Source organism: Bos taurus, chromosome 13 (genome assembly GCF_002263795.3).
Source record: "Bos taurus isolate L1 Dominette 01449 registration number 42190680 breed Hereford chromosome 13, ARS-UCD2.0, whole genome shotgun sequence".
Classification (NCBI taxonomy): domain Eukaryota; kingdom Metazoa; phylum Chordata; class Mammalia; order Artiodactyla; family Bovidae; genus Bos; species Bos taurus.
In genome coordinates, this window is record NC_037340.1 from 73,449,125 (window position 1) to 73,467,693 (window position 18,569).

Below are 18,569 nucleotides of genomic sequence, written 5' to 3' on the forward strand. Positions count from 1 at the left end.
TAAAAAGTCAGTATCATTTTCATGAAAAAGCTTCAAGATTGAAGGATCTGTTTCTTTATTAAATATTCATTGAGAACTCTCTCATGCTGTCCTGACTCTCTGAAAATAGATGTAGTTCCCACTTTTAAACAGCTCCCACTTTAGTAAAAGAAAAAGGGAATTGGAGAGAGACACGAGTGGGGAGGTTGAGCTGGGCTGCAAGGTTGAATGGGCATTCCCTAAACCGAAGACAGAATTCTGTTCTGCAGAAGCCTGGAGGCATGAAAAACCATGGTACCCAAAGGAATTTTCAGTAGCTATTAGTGATACTGATACAGGAACTTACACATCCCTTCATTTACTCAACCTAATTTTATTAGCTCCCTGTACCTCAGGTGTGATAGTGACTTGAAATAAGATTTGCATTTCATTTTTTAAAGTTCTACAATTCAGTTAGTGCCCCTTCTGTGCACAGTAAATGTATAAAAAGACAAAGTCTTTCTCTCAGAGACATTGACCACAGGGATTCTTCCTTCTCTTAACTGGTGTACATGTTGTCTTGATACAGAGTTGGCTTGGCTTTGCCCTCAGACAAGCAAGGGTTTGTGTCCTAACCTGATCACTTACATTTATTGGTTCTGGGGTCAGGGGAGAAATTCCTGTATCTCCCTCAGTCTCAGTTTCCACCTCTGTAAAATGGATACTTATTCCGTGGACTCGTCTGAGGCTCCCATGAGGTGATGCATGTAAAGGGCTGAGCACATAGCACTCAGTTCAGAGCAGCTCTCATTAGCAGTCATTGGGCACTTGCTCGGTAATGCCTCATGTTGTCACTTGGTTCTGTGACTTATCTACCTTGTTTATTGCTGCTGCTTGTGTGAGGGGACCCTGCCATATACTTTTTGTCCTGTATACACCCTTCCTTGGTCATATCCCTCTATCACCTGCATTCCTGCCCAGTCCAAGCCAAGCACAAGTGTCTGACACAGAGCTGGTACTCACTGCACCTTTATAAAGTTATAATGTTGAGTATTAGCAATGCAGTGCATCTTGAGATCCATTATTCTTTTATATTTGGGGTATGAAATTTCTTTTTGGGTTTTTGCTGTGAAAAGCCCCATTTATAAAGTCTGGGGAAAATCTGGGTTTGGTCAAAACCTGACTACCTTTGGCCAACAGCTGTTATAAAACTCACAGAACCAAACCAAAACAACAAGAAAAAGCAGGTGCACTGTGATTTTCAGAGTAAGCTGTGAAAGTTCATGCCAGAAGAGAGTTGGGATAAATTCTAAGCACGTGAAAGCACTACTTCAAAATTCCATTTTGTCATGGAAGTTTAAGGAAGACTTTGAGTAAATCACAAATAACTGAGAGAATGCAAGTACTGTCTACTACAGTAAAACCCCATTATTTAAAGAAACATCGTCTTTTTATTTTGTTATTGTTTAGTCTCTAAGTCATATCCAACTCTTTGTGACCCAGTGGACTGTAGCCCGCCAGATTTCTCGGTCTATGGAATTCTCCAGGCAAGAATACTGGAGTGGGTTGCCAGTTCCTTCTCCAGGGCCTGATCCAGGGATCAAGCCTGGATCTCCTGTATTGCAGGCAGATTCTGTACCGCTGAGCCACCTGGAAAGCCCACTTTTTATTTATACCATTTGTCAAATTAATCCTTCACTCGCACACACACAATTCATACAGAGCCCTCTCTGAGTGGGAGGCTCTTTGGATGCGATCTGCAGGTTATCTGAGGCCAATCTTCTGACCCCTGTCGAAGCTCTTGTCATTTTATCACCATCCTTGCGTGGAGCCAGATTTCCTTGTTTCACCCAGGCTCAAAGTCTGCATTTCATTCCAGTCATCCTAGTAAATATTTTATACACATGCAGTCATGTCTTTGGTTAGAATTCTGGTATTGATTCGAAGTCATCATAAACTCAGAATGGGATTGCAGAAATAATTTACTGTTAACAGTTCTGCCACTTCTCTTCCTTATTGGAGAGGCATGAGGAAGACTTTATAAGGTGGAAGCATGATTTGGCATGACAGTAATTTGAATCAGAGGCAGTCACTTAAAATTCTCACAAGGCTTATTTAAGGAGCAAGATCTTTTGAAATTGAATGGCCCAGTGCTTGCTTAATCCATACAAGCTGTCCTTTACTTGTCAGCATCCTTGCTCTTCTGCATCACTATCATCTCACTCACCTGCTGAGAGGTGACTGCATCATCCAAGGATCTTATCCTACTAAAGTGCCCAGTCCCCAGTCTTGAATCCATCCCTAGATGGAGACAAGGTCACATCAAGAAAGGCTGCCTATCTTTGGTGGATCTAAATCAGTGTCTTCGATGCCTTTTGCCTGATGTTTATATGTTTTCTCTGTTGCACTTTGGCTAACCGTCTAGGGGAGGGTGTTAAAGATATGGACTAGGGACTTCCCTTGCAGTCCAGTGGCTGAGACTCCGCACTCCCATTGTAGGAGGCCTGGGTTCCATCCCCAGTCAGAGAACTAGATCCCACATGCCGCAATGATCGAAGACCCACATTTCACAAATAAGACCCAGCACAATCCAATAAATAAATAAATTTTGGAGTGGCATCCTGATAGCTTCCTCCAACTGTTAGCCTCTGTCAAGCTTCCTTGTCATCTTGCAAATTCCAAAGGTGTGTTCTTTCATGGTTGCAGTAAAACATCACCTGTGCCAGGACTTCAGCCTGACTTACCTGTCCTGAAAGGATGATGTGCTTGAGTTTCCTTTTTAGGGATGTATTGTGACACCATTCTTGCGATAGATTTCTAAGGTAAGAGTTTCTAGTAGCCACAGAGGAGGACTTAGAAATAGGTTTAAACCCTGTACCTTGGGTTGCGTGTTCACTATGGGCCTCATTGCAAAGGCAGGAAGAAACTCTGCTGTACATGCCGGTTTGTTTAGTTTAGCCTGACTCTGCTGATTCCAATGACTCTGCTCATTGTCATTGTTAATCTCTGTGACTTGGCGCGTGTGATGAAACACCAGCCAGTTCTTCTCGGCTGTTCTTGAGGCCACTTGTGCAACTGACGTTGACACACTGTTGTTCAGAATCTCAGAGTTGCTAAGGCCTTTTGAGAAGAAGTCACTTGCTGTCAGCCTCATGGATCCGTCCTGGTGCCGGGAAGCTGAGGACGTGGCTGCCCTCTGGCCCCGAAGAAACAGGCCAGGTCCATCTGATTGGGCTTCCCAGGTGGTGCTAGTGGTAAAGAGCCTGTTTGCCAATGCCGGAGACGTAAGAGACTCGGATTCCATCCCTGGGTCAGGAAGATCCCCTGGAGGAGGGCATGGCAACCCACTCCAGTGTTCTTGCCTGGAGAATCCCTTGGACAGAGGAGCCTAGTGGGCTGCAGTCCATTAGGATCACAAAGAGTCGAACAGGACTGAAGCGACTTCGCACGCACGCACGCATGCACCGAGTTCACTGCAGATGCGTCTGTGAGTGGGGTGTGTGTCCTGTACCCCACTGAGCTCACCCAGCTCAGTTCTTACAACAGCAGCCACTATTTCTTTTACTAACCTATTTGGTCCATTTTAAAAAAAAAAGGATTTAAGGTGGCAGCTCCCACTTGCCCTCTTTCTTTCCGTGTGCACCAGACACTATGTTCTGTACTTGACAGGCCCTCTAAGCCTCACAGCTGCCCTTGGGGAGATCCTGTTGTCCCCCTTTGAAAAAGCAGACAGGTGAGGCACGTAGCAGACTTGTCCAGGGCCGTCCAGCTCGCAAGGGCACAGCTCCCGTGGGACCAGGGCCACCTGCCTCAAAGCCCCTGCTCTCCCCCTAAACCTACCCACTCCTCCAGCAGCCTTTCTGGATGAGATGGTCAGAGAAGGCTTGCTCGAGTTCTCTGAGGAGTTCACCCCTGAGCTTAAAGGAGTTCACCCCTTATCCTAACTTAAAGGATAAGGAAGAACTGGGGACAAGCTATCCAGGCAGAAGGATCGTTAGCTGCATAGCCTTTGAGGCCAGACAAGTATATCTGACAATGTGAAATAAAGCTTAGCTAGAGGGTCCTGAGCAGCAGCAGGTAAGGAAGTTGGAGGGGACGACAGGCCAGAGGTGTAGGGCCATTGTAGACCCTGGTGAAATTGTTGGATTTTTTTCCTAAGTGCAGTAGGCAACATAAGGGCAGCTCATTTCTGTATTTTTAATTGTTTGCGGCTAGGAGATGCTGGTGGCCTGAATTGAAGTGTTGAAGGCAGAGATGAAAAAAATGGTTGGCTTTGACTCGTACGAGTATTTCAGAGATCAAAGGACTGGGTGTGCAGACAGGTGGTGACAGAAAGGGGAGAATCGGGGATGATTTTGAGCATCTGGGAGGATGGGCACCATTCCTGAGACGGGGAAGACTGGGGAGGAAGGAGAAGAGGTTCGGAGATGAGGGAAGGGTGGGTCTCAAGACTTTTGGTCTGGATGTGTTGAGGGGCTGAGATAGCTGGCAGGATCTGATTGGGGTGTGTGAGTCGAGTTCAGAGAATTCTGATCTAAAGGTAGAATTGTGGAGGGCGCAGGGTAGAGAGGAGATGCTAAATGGTGACCCTCCCTTTGGCTAGTGAAAACCCCGCAAGCTGCCTGTGTGGTCAGTGTGAGCATTTACTCTCTCAGGATGCTGGCTGCCACAGAACTTTTACTGCAGGAAATCCATTTGAAATTTATTTATGCCACCAAGGACCACGATGCTGAAATGCTATACTCGGAGCCATAAAGCCATTCTCTTGAGCTCATTTTCAGAAAAATCTGTATCTGGATGGTGTGACTGGCTGACTGTGTTCTAATAGGTCAGGTGTAAATTTAAGCTCCAAGGGCCTTAGAGCAATCTGAAGGTGGCTGAGATAAAGTCAGGGTGTTTCTTATTGCCCAAAGATTAGAATCAAGGGCAAAAGATCCCCAAAGACATTGGAAACCTAGAAGAAGCCTCGACCAGAGACACCCATCAATGACTCTGTGAGAACTTCACTGGCAGGAAAACAAGAAGGAAGATGTAGGATCGGGCTTATCCCACTTGAGGGCTTATTAGAAACACTTGAAGAGCATCTTTAGCGTCTGAAGCCCTGCCCCTCCCTTCCCAGGGAGCCTGATGAAGTAGCTCTGACTGGGGATGCAGGAGTCTGTATTTTCAACAAGTGATTCTGATGCAGGTGACCCATGGGTTGTACTTTGAGAAACACTGAATTTCAAAAGACCTTTAAGATCATCTAGGCAGCCCTTTCTTACAAGTGGGGAAACTGAGGCCTAGAGGGAGGAGGGACGGCCTAAAGTGGCAGGACAAGCTGGCGAGCCAGTGCAGTTCCATCACTTTCTTTTTTTCTTTTCATTTCTTTTTAAAAGAATACTTGCTTGTTTTTATTTATTTATTTGGCTGCTCTGGGTCTTAGTTACCATATGAGAAATCTTCAGTCTTCGTTTCAGCCTGTGGGATCTAGTTCCCTGACCAGGGGTCGAATTCGGGCCTCCTGTGTTGGGAGCTCAGTCTTAGCCCCTGGGCCACCAGGGAAGTCCTGCCACTGAGTTTTTATCCGAATGGATGGACCAGAAGTAAGCCTCCCACCCCAATTCCCAACTCCCCTTTCTTCACTGTATGTTTTTCTTTTCTTTCTTGTATTACCTTCTAATCTGAGTCATTTACTAGTTTACTGTGTTACTTGGCGTATGTCTGTCTCACTTCACTAAAATGTATGCTTCACAAGGGCAACGATTTGGGGAGTTTTTGTTTTTCTTTTCACTGAAGTATCCTCTGTGCCTTGGACAGTGCCTAGCCCATAGTAGGTATTCAGTGAATGTTTGATAAATGAATGGATGAAAACTATTTTGTTAAACTATAAAGACTTGTTTTAACAGGCATTGTGGGAAAGTCCCACCCCTTAGGCACTGTTAACACAAAATAGAGTAATATAGTTTGATTTTCACTCGTTTGACTCTGGTTTGAGTCAGAGATTCTAGGAACAGCTTGTTGATAGGAGATTTGTTGTTTAGTCACCAAGTCGTGATGGGAGGTTAGAGACTTTCTAATAATATTGTTAATAATGATAATATTAACAGCAACAACGATCACAGTTATTAATAACATTGATAGCTACCATTTGTGAGTGCTAACTATCCACCAGATACATGCGACGATGCAGTCCTGCACTCTGGCGCCACACCTGTTATGAACTCATCTAATTCTCACTTCAGCCCAAGGGTGGAGGAACTGGTATTGTCTGTTTTCCAGAGGAGAAAAGTGAGGCTCAAAGAGGTCAAGTTATTTGTACAAGGCGACACAGCCAGTGCAGTTAGGATCTGTCCTGAGCTATTAACAATATCCAGTTTTAGGTTTGAGGTGTTCTCTCTTTGGAGAAGGGCTCCAAAAAAAAGCTAAAGACTAGGCAAGCATCGCTTTCTGGGGTGTCCCTGGGCCAAGAATACCAACCTCCGAGATGGTATAAAGCCACACAGGCTGGAAGCAAGATGGAGTTTTTCAGCTCGACTTTCCAGCATTCCCCCACCCTCTCGAGTCTTTCCATTCTCATCTCACAAAGAACCTTTCGTCTTGAACTATGAGGCTTTTCTCACGTCTCAGACCACCTCCCTGAAACGGGCCAAGGGACATTCCTGTGGTGACTGGTCATTAAGCCATTTCTGCCGAGCCCACTGGAGCGCTTCCCACTCCACCCTCTAAAGGGAGAGGGGACAGAAAGAGGTTCCTTCACCCACCTTTCGACCCCCCTCCGCTGCTGAGGCCTCAGGAAGGGGCCGGGGCAGCCGATGAGTCTATAAATCTCCTGTGACGCTTGAGTGAACCTTTTGAGTTCCTGAAACACGGCGCCTGTCAACCGGCCGTGAGCTCAGAATTTCCCACCACCTGCTGTGGAGAATGTTGGCACTCATTCCCACCCCTGCACGCCTGGCCTGGCCTCGCTCGGATGCAGGGAACACTCCACACAGACGGCCATGGCCACGAGGGCACGTGCCCAGCAGCTGCAGACACAGGTGGGAGATGGTGCCCCCTGCCGCCCGGCCGTGGCCAAGAGCGTGTGTTGTCACACACACTGCCATCTTGAAGCACACAGGGCTCCGTGCGCTGTGCCAGCAACCCAGCAACCCCGGTCTCATTTAATTCTTACAGTAAACATGGTGCGGCCCTGTGGTCCCACTTCCATAGGTGAGGAAGCCCCAGAGAGCCTGGTCACTGGCCGCAGTCCCGCAGCATCTGCACAAGGCAGAACCGTGTTTCCGACACAGGTTGAGTGGGTTCTCAAGCCTGTGCTCTGCAAATCTGCCTTCTTCCAGTGCTGGTTAAGAGTAGGGACTCTGGGTTTGAATCTTGACTCTGCCACTTCTTTTCTTTTTTTCCAAAGATTTTTTTTGATGTGGAACATTTTTTTTTTTAAGCCTTTATTGAGGTCGTTATAATATTGCTTCCATTTTTATGTTTTGGTTTTTTAGTTGAGAAACATGTGGGATTCTAGCTCCCCCAACCAGGGATCGAACCCACACCCTACTACCTTGGAAGGCAAAGTCCCAACCCCTGGACGACCAGGAAAGCCCCTTGACTTTGCCACTTCTTGCCCACGAGACATCGGGCAGGTCATCAAGCCACCCTCTTCCTTGGCTTGTTCATCTGTAATGATGGGATAGTAATACACTGAAATCACAGACTTCTCATGAGGATTGAATTAATGGATGTATAATATTAATATACATCAAGCACTCAGTGTCTGGTGCGTGGAGAACACTGGGGAAACGTTCGCCATTGTTATTAATGTAGATATTAGGTCCTCTTTCTTTTTTCTCTCTGCCTGATGGAAACTTCATCTTAGAAGTTTCAGGGCTTCTCCAACTATCCCCCATCCCCCACCCACACTCAGGGTTTGTGTCTGTATGCCTGAGACACTTAAGTAGATGATCCCTATAAAGTACTTACTAGAGTGGTGCCCCCAGTAAACGCCAGCAATGACCAGTGTGCCATTGCCAAGACAGTGTGTGGAGGCGGGACGGTGGGGAGAGCAGCTGTCCTCCTGGTGTAGCGTCCAGGAGACATGGCCACCGTGCACACACCCATCTTATGGGTAGGATGAGAGGAGGGAGCCATTCTGCTAATTATATATATACCAAGTTACTGTTGTATTAGTGCCCTAACCAGGAATCCAGTGTAATTAACTTACAAGAGAGGGGAGGTGAAAGTCTTACTCATTAGGTTCCTGGTCAAGGAACAGTAAATCAAAGAGATTAGCACTTAGAACCCTTTCCTGGGGGGCTTTCCCTGGTGTTCCAGTGTTCAAAGCCAAGGGTGCTGGTCAGTCCCTGGTCAGGGAACTAAGATTCCACAAGCCAAGTGTTGCGCCCCCCCCCCGCCCCCAAAAAAAGAAGACCTCTTCCTAGGATAGGTTGTCTCCAGAAGCCACTGACCTGGGCCTTGTTGTGACTGCTGTCTGCCTCTCTCATAGCTGAAGAGTTGGACGGTGGAAGACCTTCAGAAGAGGCTCCTGGCCCTGGACCCCATGATGGAGCAGGAGATTGAGGAGATCCGGCAGAAGTACCAGTCGAAGCGGCAGCCCATCCTGGACGCCATTGAGGCCAAGAAGCGGCGGCAGCAGAACTTCTGAGGGCAGCCTGGCCCCAGGCCGCCAGTGAACTCTGGCTCACTCGCCCCTCCAGCTCGCCTCCCTCCTTTCTCCAGAGCCCCCTCTGTGAACTCAGGAACCAAGAAAGTGCGCCACTGGCCAGGGCTGCGGAGCCAGTCGGCACGCTGCCCCGCTGTGTGTATTTGAAGTTGGACAGGTATATATATATCATTTCCCAGGACTCATGTGGGCGCTTTGAACCTCAGACTTTCCCACCCCAGAACCAGAGACTCCTCGTCGAGTGAGAGCTGGGAAAGTGTCACGTGGTCTCTTTGTTTTTCTTCTCCCAGTAGCTTTCAGTGGTTCTTTCTGGAAGACTTTTTTTAAAAAAATATATAAATATGCACATATATATATAAATTATAACTAGATTCCCCACGTGGTGTGGTGGCATCTCTGTACAGGTACAGTTTTAAAACAGTTGCCTCTTTTCTGTAAGATAACGGTACTGTGGAACACGAGGGAGGAGGACACCAGGAGGCTGCGGGGGCCCTCCAGCCCCTGGAGCCGGCCTCACCCTCCGGCTGGGCTGTGCTGAACAGATGAGGTCGGGGTCAGCTCCTTCACCATGCTTTCAGCCTTACGCGGGCCACCCCTGGCTTCCAGAGCTATTAGTGATGTCCTGGGAAAGACAATTTGCATTGCCTTTCAGAGTCTCAGGAGAAGCCTGGCGCCCTCCTTGCGAGCTTGGCCTTTGCAGTTTCAACACCCTTCATCCACCTCCACTCTCCCAACTGCCTAGAGTCACAGCACAGACACTGCCCAGTGCCTTAAGAGGAGACGTGATCAAGCGAGGGCACAGGCCTACCCGGAACTCCCAGCAAAGTGGGGCTGCATTCAGTCCACAAAAGGGGAAAAGGCTTTCCAAGTTCTCGTCATTCATGTGAAGAGGACACCCGTGGCATTTTGCTCCATGTTCCTTGCAGACAGGGGTAGGGGGCGTTGCTTTTGTGACCCACATTCAAATATGTGACTGTTTTCTTTTCTCATTTTACTGCTTGGGGTCTGGAAAGGGTAAATGAATATCAGACTAAGATTTGTCCTCCAGGAGACTCAACCCAGATGTGTAGGATGCCAAAACTGGAAGGGACCATATAGATACCACCTGGCCTGATGGCGGCCCAGAGCAGGGAAGTGACATGGCCCAAATCACGAAGCAAATGAAGCGCTGGGACTGGATGGTGGGGCCCCTCACTCCTGCTTCACTGGGCTAAGCAGCCCCTTCTCTGAAGGAAGACGCTCGTGTCCGTTTTGGTGAAGTTCCAAGGAACCCTGCTCACGGGAACTTGCCTGGCTTCGTCTCTTCAGTAGGCGGCTGGCTGTGAAGAGATTCCCACGGGGAGCCAAGGTCATTCTGTTGCAGCCATCCCACAAGCTCTCCTGCATCTGCCGGATAGCACATGAGCATCACACAGGTAGACGCAGAGCCGAAAGCAGGTCAGAGGGTTTTGCAACAGACAGCGCTGAGCCATCCCTCTGCAGCTTTGGCTCTAGGCCACGTGTCACTTAGTCACATGGCCGAGAGCAGACAGTTGCGAAAGGCGACTGCCTTTTTATTTTTTAGAACCTCTTCCCCTCAGATAGGGGAGCCGTGACTGGGTTGCACCTAAGGATACTGTAATTTGACTCCATAGTTGCTCTTGCTGCCCAAAGCTGGGAATCAGTGGAGAGCCAGGGATGTTCCTCTTCTGTGGCCAGATTCTGTTCTTTGCAATGACAGCAAGTTATTGAAAAGGCAAGAGGCCATTGCTGGTCTGCAGGGCTTGGCCAGTTATGCAGCTACTTGGCAGATACAGAGAACAGAGGACAATTTGAGGATCCTGCTATAATAATAAAGGGCAGCTAGCAATCATGACCACTTACTATATGCCAGGCACTGAGCTAGGTAGGTAGGCTCTTTATGTCAGCTCCAACCTCCCCAATAACTCTGTGAATTAAGTATTTTATCTCCATTTCATAGAGGATGAAGCAAGTTCAGAGAGAAAAAAAGTTCTTTCCATAGGTGGTACAGCTAGTAAGTGATAGAATCAGGATTCATAGCATCACCATGTAGGACCAGTATTTACAAGGAAGAGGAAAACCACAAGTCTTTTTAAAAATTTCATTTTATTCACATATAGTTGATTTACAGTGTTTTGTTAGTTCTGCTGTATAGTAAAGTGACTCCGTTATACATCCTTTTTCATACTCTTTCCCACTGTATTTTATTGCAGGATATTGAATATAGTTCCCTGTGCTATACAGTGAGACCTTGTTGTTTATCCAACAAGCCTTCTTAAAAAAAAGGAAGTGACCACTTTTCTTGCACAGACTAAAAAACCCAGGCTGGCATTTTTAGGTTGGGAAACCACTGAATCGGTCAAGTCTGACAGTCAAGTGAGTTAAAAAACAAAGTATGGAGCATGAATTTCCCTATACCATCTGCTGTGCTAATTAACAGTCCTGCCTCAGTTTCCCTCTCTCCCTCCCTCCCTCTCTCTCTCTCTGTTTTTTAAAGGATTTTGCACTTGGCCAGACAGGAGAGGAATGCCCATTTTCTCCCTTCCTAAGCTAGATCCAAGTAAAAGAAGGTTCAGTTTTTCCCCATAAATATTCTTGGGTGATGAGTCTTGATCTGAAGTTTATTTTGTTTCAGTTCCTTGTGTGCATCCACCATGCTGGTCCAAAAAGTGCATTGCTCTCCAGTTGAGCTAGACGGAGCCCTTTGGCCAGAAGTCAATGTATTTTGGATGAGATAGATTTTCTGACAAGGTGTGTTTGTTTTCTTATGCCAGAAGGCAGAGAAGTCAATCCTAGTCATTTTTCTCCTTGGATACTAAATTCACATAGGTCAGCTGGCTTCCTGTAGAGCCCTGAGCTTCATCATTTGTGACTCCAGCTTCCACGGGACTCTGAGCCTCTCACTTGTTCTCCCCTAATAAACAATGACCCAGACCTAACTGTGTCTTTTAAAAATCTCAGATCCTCCAGGAACATCTTTATTGCTTCCTCATCAGTAATTTTGCAGCAAATTTCTATTTTTGTTTTTCCTTGTCTGTTCTCCCAGCCACCAGTTGATAGACAGATGAACTGGTGGATAAATGTTTGGTGTGATGGATAGATAGATACAGACGACAGACAGAACCAGTACTCTGAAGCAACTTAAGAACTATGGCCTTGATTTCTTGAAGCTGTAGGTTCTGATCCAGGAAACATTTATTTAGCACCTGCTGCCAGAAATTTATTATACCATTTCAAACTCAATAGCACTTACTGGTATCAGGAATGAGAGAGGTGACACCAGTCTAGACCCTACAGATATTAAAAGGCTAATAACAATTTTATGAACAACTTAAATAGACAAATTCCTTGAAAGATACAAAGTACCAAATCTCACTCAAGGAGAAGGAGATAATCTGAACAGCCCAACATCTACTAAAACTTAATATCTCTGAGAGATACAGGTATCTTTGTCCTCATTTTACAGAAAAGGAAACCAAGGCTCCAAGAGGCAAAGTCTGTTGCTCAAGGTCAGGTAACTAGCATACAGCAGAGCCAGAGTTCATATCCAGGTCTTTTCTTCCAGTGCCCTTTCTAGCATACCATGTTGCCTCTAAAGACTGCAGCTCCTTTTTTTTACCTGAAAATTGTTCCTGCCCAGTGCACATCCTATCTGCCATCTTTCTTAAGCACTGTGTCTGTGTTTTCATCAGGATTATAGTCATTGTATTTGGAATTGATGTACTTTTTTGTGTTTGGGGTGGGGGGCGGGGCGGGAAGAAAATCTCTTCCACCAGCTTGCACTCGGACCAACTTGGAAAAAAAAAGCTTAAATGCTGTTGCAGACGTACAACTTAAAAATGTGAAGTTTGTAGCTTTAACTTTTTGTAACAAAAACTAATAACACTGGCTTAAGTGCTGACTTGAAATGCTATTTTATAAAGTTTGGATGTAAATAATCAATTGAGGTCAGCAGTTTGTATATGTATGAGACATAGCTTCCTCCATTGCCCTTTTTTTTTTTTAAATTGAGATGCTTCCTATGTGCTTTTATGTTAGAATTGTTCTCCCTCCTTCCTCCTTCCTCCACTTTGTCACCTTTGTTTTAAATAAACTGTCCTTTGGATCAGAGACTGTTCTCTTTTTAAAAACAACATCCTCCATCTATAACCTGGATGATGGTATTGTGAACCATTGACTCTGTGCTGTGTTTATTCCAGAATCCAAAGCCAGGGGAGAGGCAGGTGGCGTAGGGATTAAATTTTTGTTGGGACACCTGCTACGTGCCAGGTACTGAGCTAATTGTCAGGGGTTTAAAGATGGAACCAGACACAGCTCTGGCAGGCCACTCAGGGAGTCAGTCCAGCCCACAAGCACACAACATTGAAAATATTATGGCAGAAGGAAGTACACAGCCTGTGGACACAGGAGGAAGGAGCAACAATCAGTTCTTCTGGGATGTCCAAGGAAACTTTTCTGGAGGAGGTAATAGCATCCTGAACTTACAAAATGAAAAAGAGGGGATTTCCTGGGTGATCCAGAGGTTAAGACTCCATGTTTCCACTGCAGGGGGCATGAGTTTGATTCCTAGTCGGGGAACTAAGATCCTACATGCCTCAGAGCAGCTAAGCAACTTCTCTGTTAGAAAAGCCTGTGCACCTCAACTAAGAGCCCACATGCTGCAACTCAGACTTGATGCAGCCAAAAAAAAAAAAAAAAAAACATTTAAAAAAAAGAAGATAAAGCAGAGTAATGAGGTTGAGAGCAGTGTGTGTGTGGCGGCGGGGAAAATACAGCTCCACACAGAGTGATCTATGCCTGCCCCGGAAAAGATGACTTTTGAAATGCATGACAAGAAGCCAGCCAGGTGGAAGGCATGGACGATACCCATTCCAAGCTGAAGGAACAACAAGAACTAAGGCCCTGAGGCAAGAACAAAAGCTTGACTTGCTAGAAGGACAGTCACTGTTCCTGGAACAGAGTGTTCGAAGGACAGAGTAGGTGGCAGTGAGGTCCGAGGGGTGAGACAAGGGCGTGCAGGGCCATGTGGTCTATGGGGTGGGGCTTGGGTGTTTATTCCTGATAAGACGAAGGCCGTCAGAGGGTCACCACCCAGCCCCGTGCATGTGTACGGGGTAGCTACTCTTTATCCCTCAGCATATGTCTCAGCCAGCATCCTGCTTTGATGAATGATGTAACCGAGGCCCCAGATTCGGCCACATTGCATCTGAACTCAAATTCGGGTTTCTTGAGCCCAGCTGGGGCCTCAAGTAGAAAGATGAGCCTGATTTGTGATCTGTGGACATGCAACTACTTCCTTTCCTAGCGCCCTCTGTGCAGAGTTGCTTTACTAAGGAGAACACGAGCTCTGAAGGGGATTGCTGAGCTGTCTTTCCTAAGTATATTTTGAGGGTTAATATGTTATAGTACCAGGCATTTTCCATGTATTATCTCACTTGAACTTGATATTAATACTCTGACTTGTAGGAGTTTATTAGATCAAGACAAGTGAAGAACAGGCTCAGAGAGGCAAAAAAATCCAACTAAGACCACACAGTTCCTAGTAGAAGAGATTCAAGCCCAAGGCTCTCTGGCCTCAGAGCCCATATTCTTTCCTCTGAACCACATCACATGGTAATGCTCATAGTCTCCCATCACATATAAGTAATTTTCATACCTTCCCACCTGAGAACAAGCCAACATAGGAAAGCAGAACAGGGAGAGAGGAGCTGGTGACCTCAGTTGAACCTCTGGAACCCCTGTACTTAGGACACCTTGTTGGGTTTCTGTCACTCATAACTGAAAGAGCTTTACCAATCCGAGAAGGGAGGAAGAACTGGGCTTTGGCTACCAACCCAGTTGGAGGTTGACCCTGAGATGGGCTTCTTGGAGACAACAAGTCCCATCCAAGCTCACGCAACTGCTAAGTGGCAGGGCCAATATCTGAACCAGATCTGACTCCAAGAGCAAGCTGTGCCCAGTCCCTCCTCAATGCATGGATTTCCTGAAGGTTCTGAACCTACTCCTTTGGAACAAGAGCACCAGTCAACACCTGTCTTTGTCCTACTCCTCGTTTCTAGCAGTCATGATTCTGAAAGACACCGTCCCTTTCATCTCAAAGGCTACTGTCGTATGAGGTTAGCTTCTCAGCTTATTAAAACTTTCTGGAGAATTCTTTCTACACTCAGGCACAGGACTTGGTTGGCCTGAAATAAGAGGGCTGTTAGTCATCAAGGACCATCCCAGCCAGCACCTACGCGCAGCATCCAGAATCCGGAGGAAAGAAGAAATTCATAACAGGACCCACATTTCAAAGTCACTTCCTTCAGCGATCCTGGGGAGTTAAGTTTGGCAGAGAAAGTGATGACTGGAGTGTGATGCCAGGTGAGAACACTACAGTATTAGGAAGCCCGCGTCTGAATCCCTGATTCACTGCTCTTTTTTATTCACTACCTTTTGACTATGACTAGTTTCCTGAATCTGCCCAATAATGATTACACTATTTTATTACTGTTGCTGCTTTCCTGCAGGGTTATTGTGAGAAGTATATGAGATAAAGGATGTGAAATCACTTTAACTGTAGTGTGCCAGACACACGAAGGGTGGTTATTAGTAGTCAATAAGAAGTGAAGTGAAGTCGCTCAGTTGTGACCGACTCTGTGACCCCATCGACTGTAGCCTACCAGGCTCCTCTGTCCATGGGATTTTCCAGGCAAGAGTACTGGAATGGGTGGCCATTTCCTTCTCCAGGGGATCTTCTCGACCCAGGGATCGAACCAGGTCTCCTGCATTGTAGACAGACGCTTTACCGTCTGAGCCACCAGGGATGATCTTTACTCTTGAGAGCCTCAAAAAGTACCTTATGAGTCAACCAGCTTCCCTTCCACCTCCACTTTCCAGTATGGACACAGTGTGTGTGTGTGTGTATGTGTGTGTGTGTGTGTGTTAGTCACTCAGTCGTGTCCAACTCTTTACGACCCCATGGACTGTAGCCCAACAGGCTCTTCTGTCCATGAGATTCTCCAGGCAAGAATAATGGAGTGGGTAGCCATTTCTCTTCTCCAGTGGATCTTCCCAACTCAGGGATTGAACCTGGATCTGCTGCATTGCAGGCAGATTCTTTACCATCTGAGCCACCAGGAGAGCCCATGAACAACCTGCTTGGTCCTTATTTGAGCTAAAAAGCTCATCTCCACACAAACAAAGTCAAGTATGACTGTGGACCTCCCTGGGTCTTTGTTTTCTGATCTGTAATAAGAGATTAAGGATGCGGCCCTGACTTAAGCCACTGTGATAGTTACAGATCGTCACCCAACACCCAGGCTTGAGTTCTTTTATTGATATAATGAAGCATACACAACTAACCTGGAGGAAGGACCCTGGCATGAGTGGAATGTGAACATTTCTCTTGCAGAAAGACTTATGGCCATTTTCCAGGGTAACTGGGTGTGGAAGAAAGGGAAAGACCCAAATCTTTTAGGGAACTTTGGATGAAGACTTCGAGCTATTACCAATTTTGGGGGACCCAGAGGACCATTGTAGGTCTACCAATCATGTGAAAAACCATGTTTTGACCTGGGTCCCTGTTACTGGAGGTCTAGTGGAATCCCAAAGCTATCCTGTATCTTCAGTTTTGGAGTGATAGCTGGAAAAGATCCCTACATTGGCTCCCAGACCCGTGGAGGCCATTATAATACAAAAGGCCAATAGAATTCAATTAACGGTTTCAAAATAGAGAACTCAACAGAGATCCCACATCTTTAGGGAGGCTGAAAGATGAGAGCTTCTACCAAAACTCCTGCAGGGTGATGACTCCTATCAAAACACCATTAGGGGACTTCCCTGGTGGTCCAATGTTTAAGATTCCTTGCTCCCAATGCAGGGGGCCTGGGTTTGATCCTTGGTCAAAGAACTAGATCCTACATTCTGCAACTAAGACCCGGCATAGCCACATACAATTTTTAAAGGATAAGATAAGAAAATTAAATAGAATTTTAAAACAAACAACAAAACCATTATTTTCCCCTTTTTGGTGCAAAATTAGAACAGTCTTAGAAAATGACATTAATCAAGTGGCAATTCCCATCTTAGCTTCTGTGTTAGAAACATGCCCCTAATTATAGTCCCTGGAGCTAATATACATCTAAGGGTTTCACTATTTGAAGAAAGAGAAACCACAGGAAGTACTTTGCTGGAAAGGATAACAGTTTTCCAACTCACAGGGACACCTTAATTCTCCAGCTCTGTAGCAGGAAGACTTTGATTCCCTGATCATCCTTGTTCCACACATCAAACGGATCCACTGCATTGACTAAGTCACATTAATAGTCAAATTAATATAATTTAATATATTAAATTAAATATAATTTAACTATATACAAGATGGTTTCCTCATGTTAGAAACATTTATAAAATTGTGTGAATTGGGAAGAAGCTGTGAGCCTATGATGTGGTGGGGAGCCAGGGGTTGGAATGTAATTACACCTGCAATTGTCGCCTATTAACACTCCTCCCCTTTATTTTGCTGACATCATGTGGATTTTCTTTGGGTAACTACCCTTCTTCCACCCCAAGTGATCTGTTGTAGCTGTTTATCCAGGTACCCTGCCCTCCATTCCCATCAAGGGAGAGGCATATGACTCAAGCTAAGCAAATCCACCTCTCTCCTGGGGTTGGGACTGTGAGGAGAAGGATACAGGGAAAGAAGGAGATTGGACATGGATCATTTGAATGGCAGTGTCCTCAGCAGAAGGTTCATGGGTCTTGCCACTGAGGTCCCTAGAGCTCCCCTCATTCCTATATTTCCTGAGGCTTGGCCAGCTTTTCCTTTGATTGGGTGAACTTCACCCTTTTTTAAAATTTTTATTTGATTTTGGCTGTGTGAGTCTTCATCAAGGTACACTGCTTCTTTCAGAGCAGTAAGAGTGCATGGGCTCAGTAATTGTGGCAAGAGGGCTTAGTCGCCCCGAAGTATGTGGGAATCTTAGTTCAACTAGGGATCAAACCTGCATCCCCTGCATTAAAAGGCAGATTCTTAACCCCTTGGCCACCACAGACGTCCACTATGAACTTGACCATTACCTTCCTGTTGTAGGCTGAATGGTAGTCCCAGAGATATGCTCACATCCTAATCTCTGGAACCTGAAAATGTTACCTCATTTGGACAAAGGGTCTTTTTCCAGATGTGATGAAGTTAATGATCTTGAGATGAGATTATCTTGGATTATCCTAGTGGGCCCTAAATGCCGTCACAAGTCTCCTTATGAGCAAGAGTTTTGGGGAGGTCTGACACATAGAGGAGAAGGCAGTGTGATGAAAGAGGCAGAAACTGGAGTGATGCAGCCACAAGCCAAGGGGTGCTGGCAGCCCCCACAAGCTAGAAGAGGCCAGGAGAGGGGTTCACCCTCGAGCATCTGGAGGGAATATGACCCTGCTCATACCCTGATTCTGGATTTCTGGCTCCCAGAACTGTAAAAGAATAAATTTCTGTTGTTTCAAGTTTGTAGAAATTTGAAGCCACCAGAAACTAATACACCTTCCAATAGATTAAGTGTCATTTTAAGGAAGTCAGTTTCTCTTGCTTGCAAACAAAGAACTCTAATTGTAACTGTTGTTCATCATTTCAAATATTTACTCTAATGAATTACGCTTTTTGGCTAATAATCCGCTGGATTCTTGTTCCTATCACTTACGTGCTAAGTCAATTCAGTCCTGACTGTTTGCAATCCTATGGACTGTGACCTGCCAGGCTCCTCTGTGCATGGGGATTCTCCAGGCAAGAATACTGGAGTGGGTTTCCATGCTGTTCTCTGGGGGATCTTCCCAACCCAGGGATTGAACCCACATCTCTTATGTCTCCTGCACTGGCAGGCAGGTTCTTTACCACTAGCACCACCATCGCTTATAATCTGTGCCTCATTGAAGACTAGAACCAGAGATTGCAGATTCTAGTCACTCCACATGTCACCCTCCATCCCCA

The 18,569-nt window shown here is 46.0% G+C and overlaps 1 protein-coding gene across 2 annotated transcripts in view; it reads left to right on the forward strand.

The window, feature by feature from the left end:
• STK4 (serine/threonine kinase 4) overlaps positions 1-12,721 on the forward strand; it is a 90,419-nt gene extending 77,698 nt beyond the window's left edge. The window contains 1 exon segment of one of the 2 annotated variants that reach the window (NM_001015602.1): positions 8,435-9,011. In NM_001015602.1, coding sequence (NP_001015602.1) covers positions 8,435-8,593 — 159 coding nt within the window. In that variant the 3' untranslated portion in view covers positions 8,594-9,011. 2 annotated transcript variants of the gene reach the window in all.
• The last annotated feature ends 5,848 nt before the right edge of the window (positions 12,722-18,569 follow it).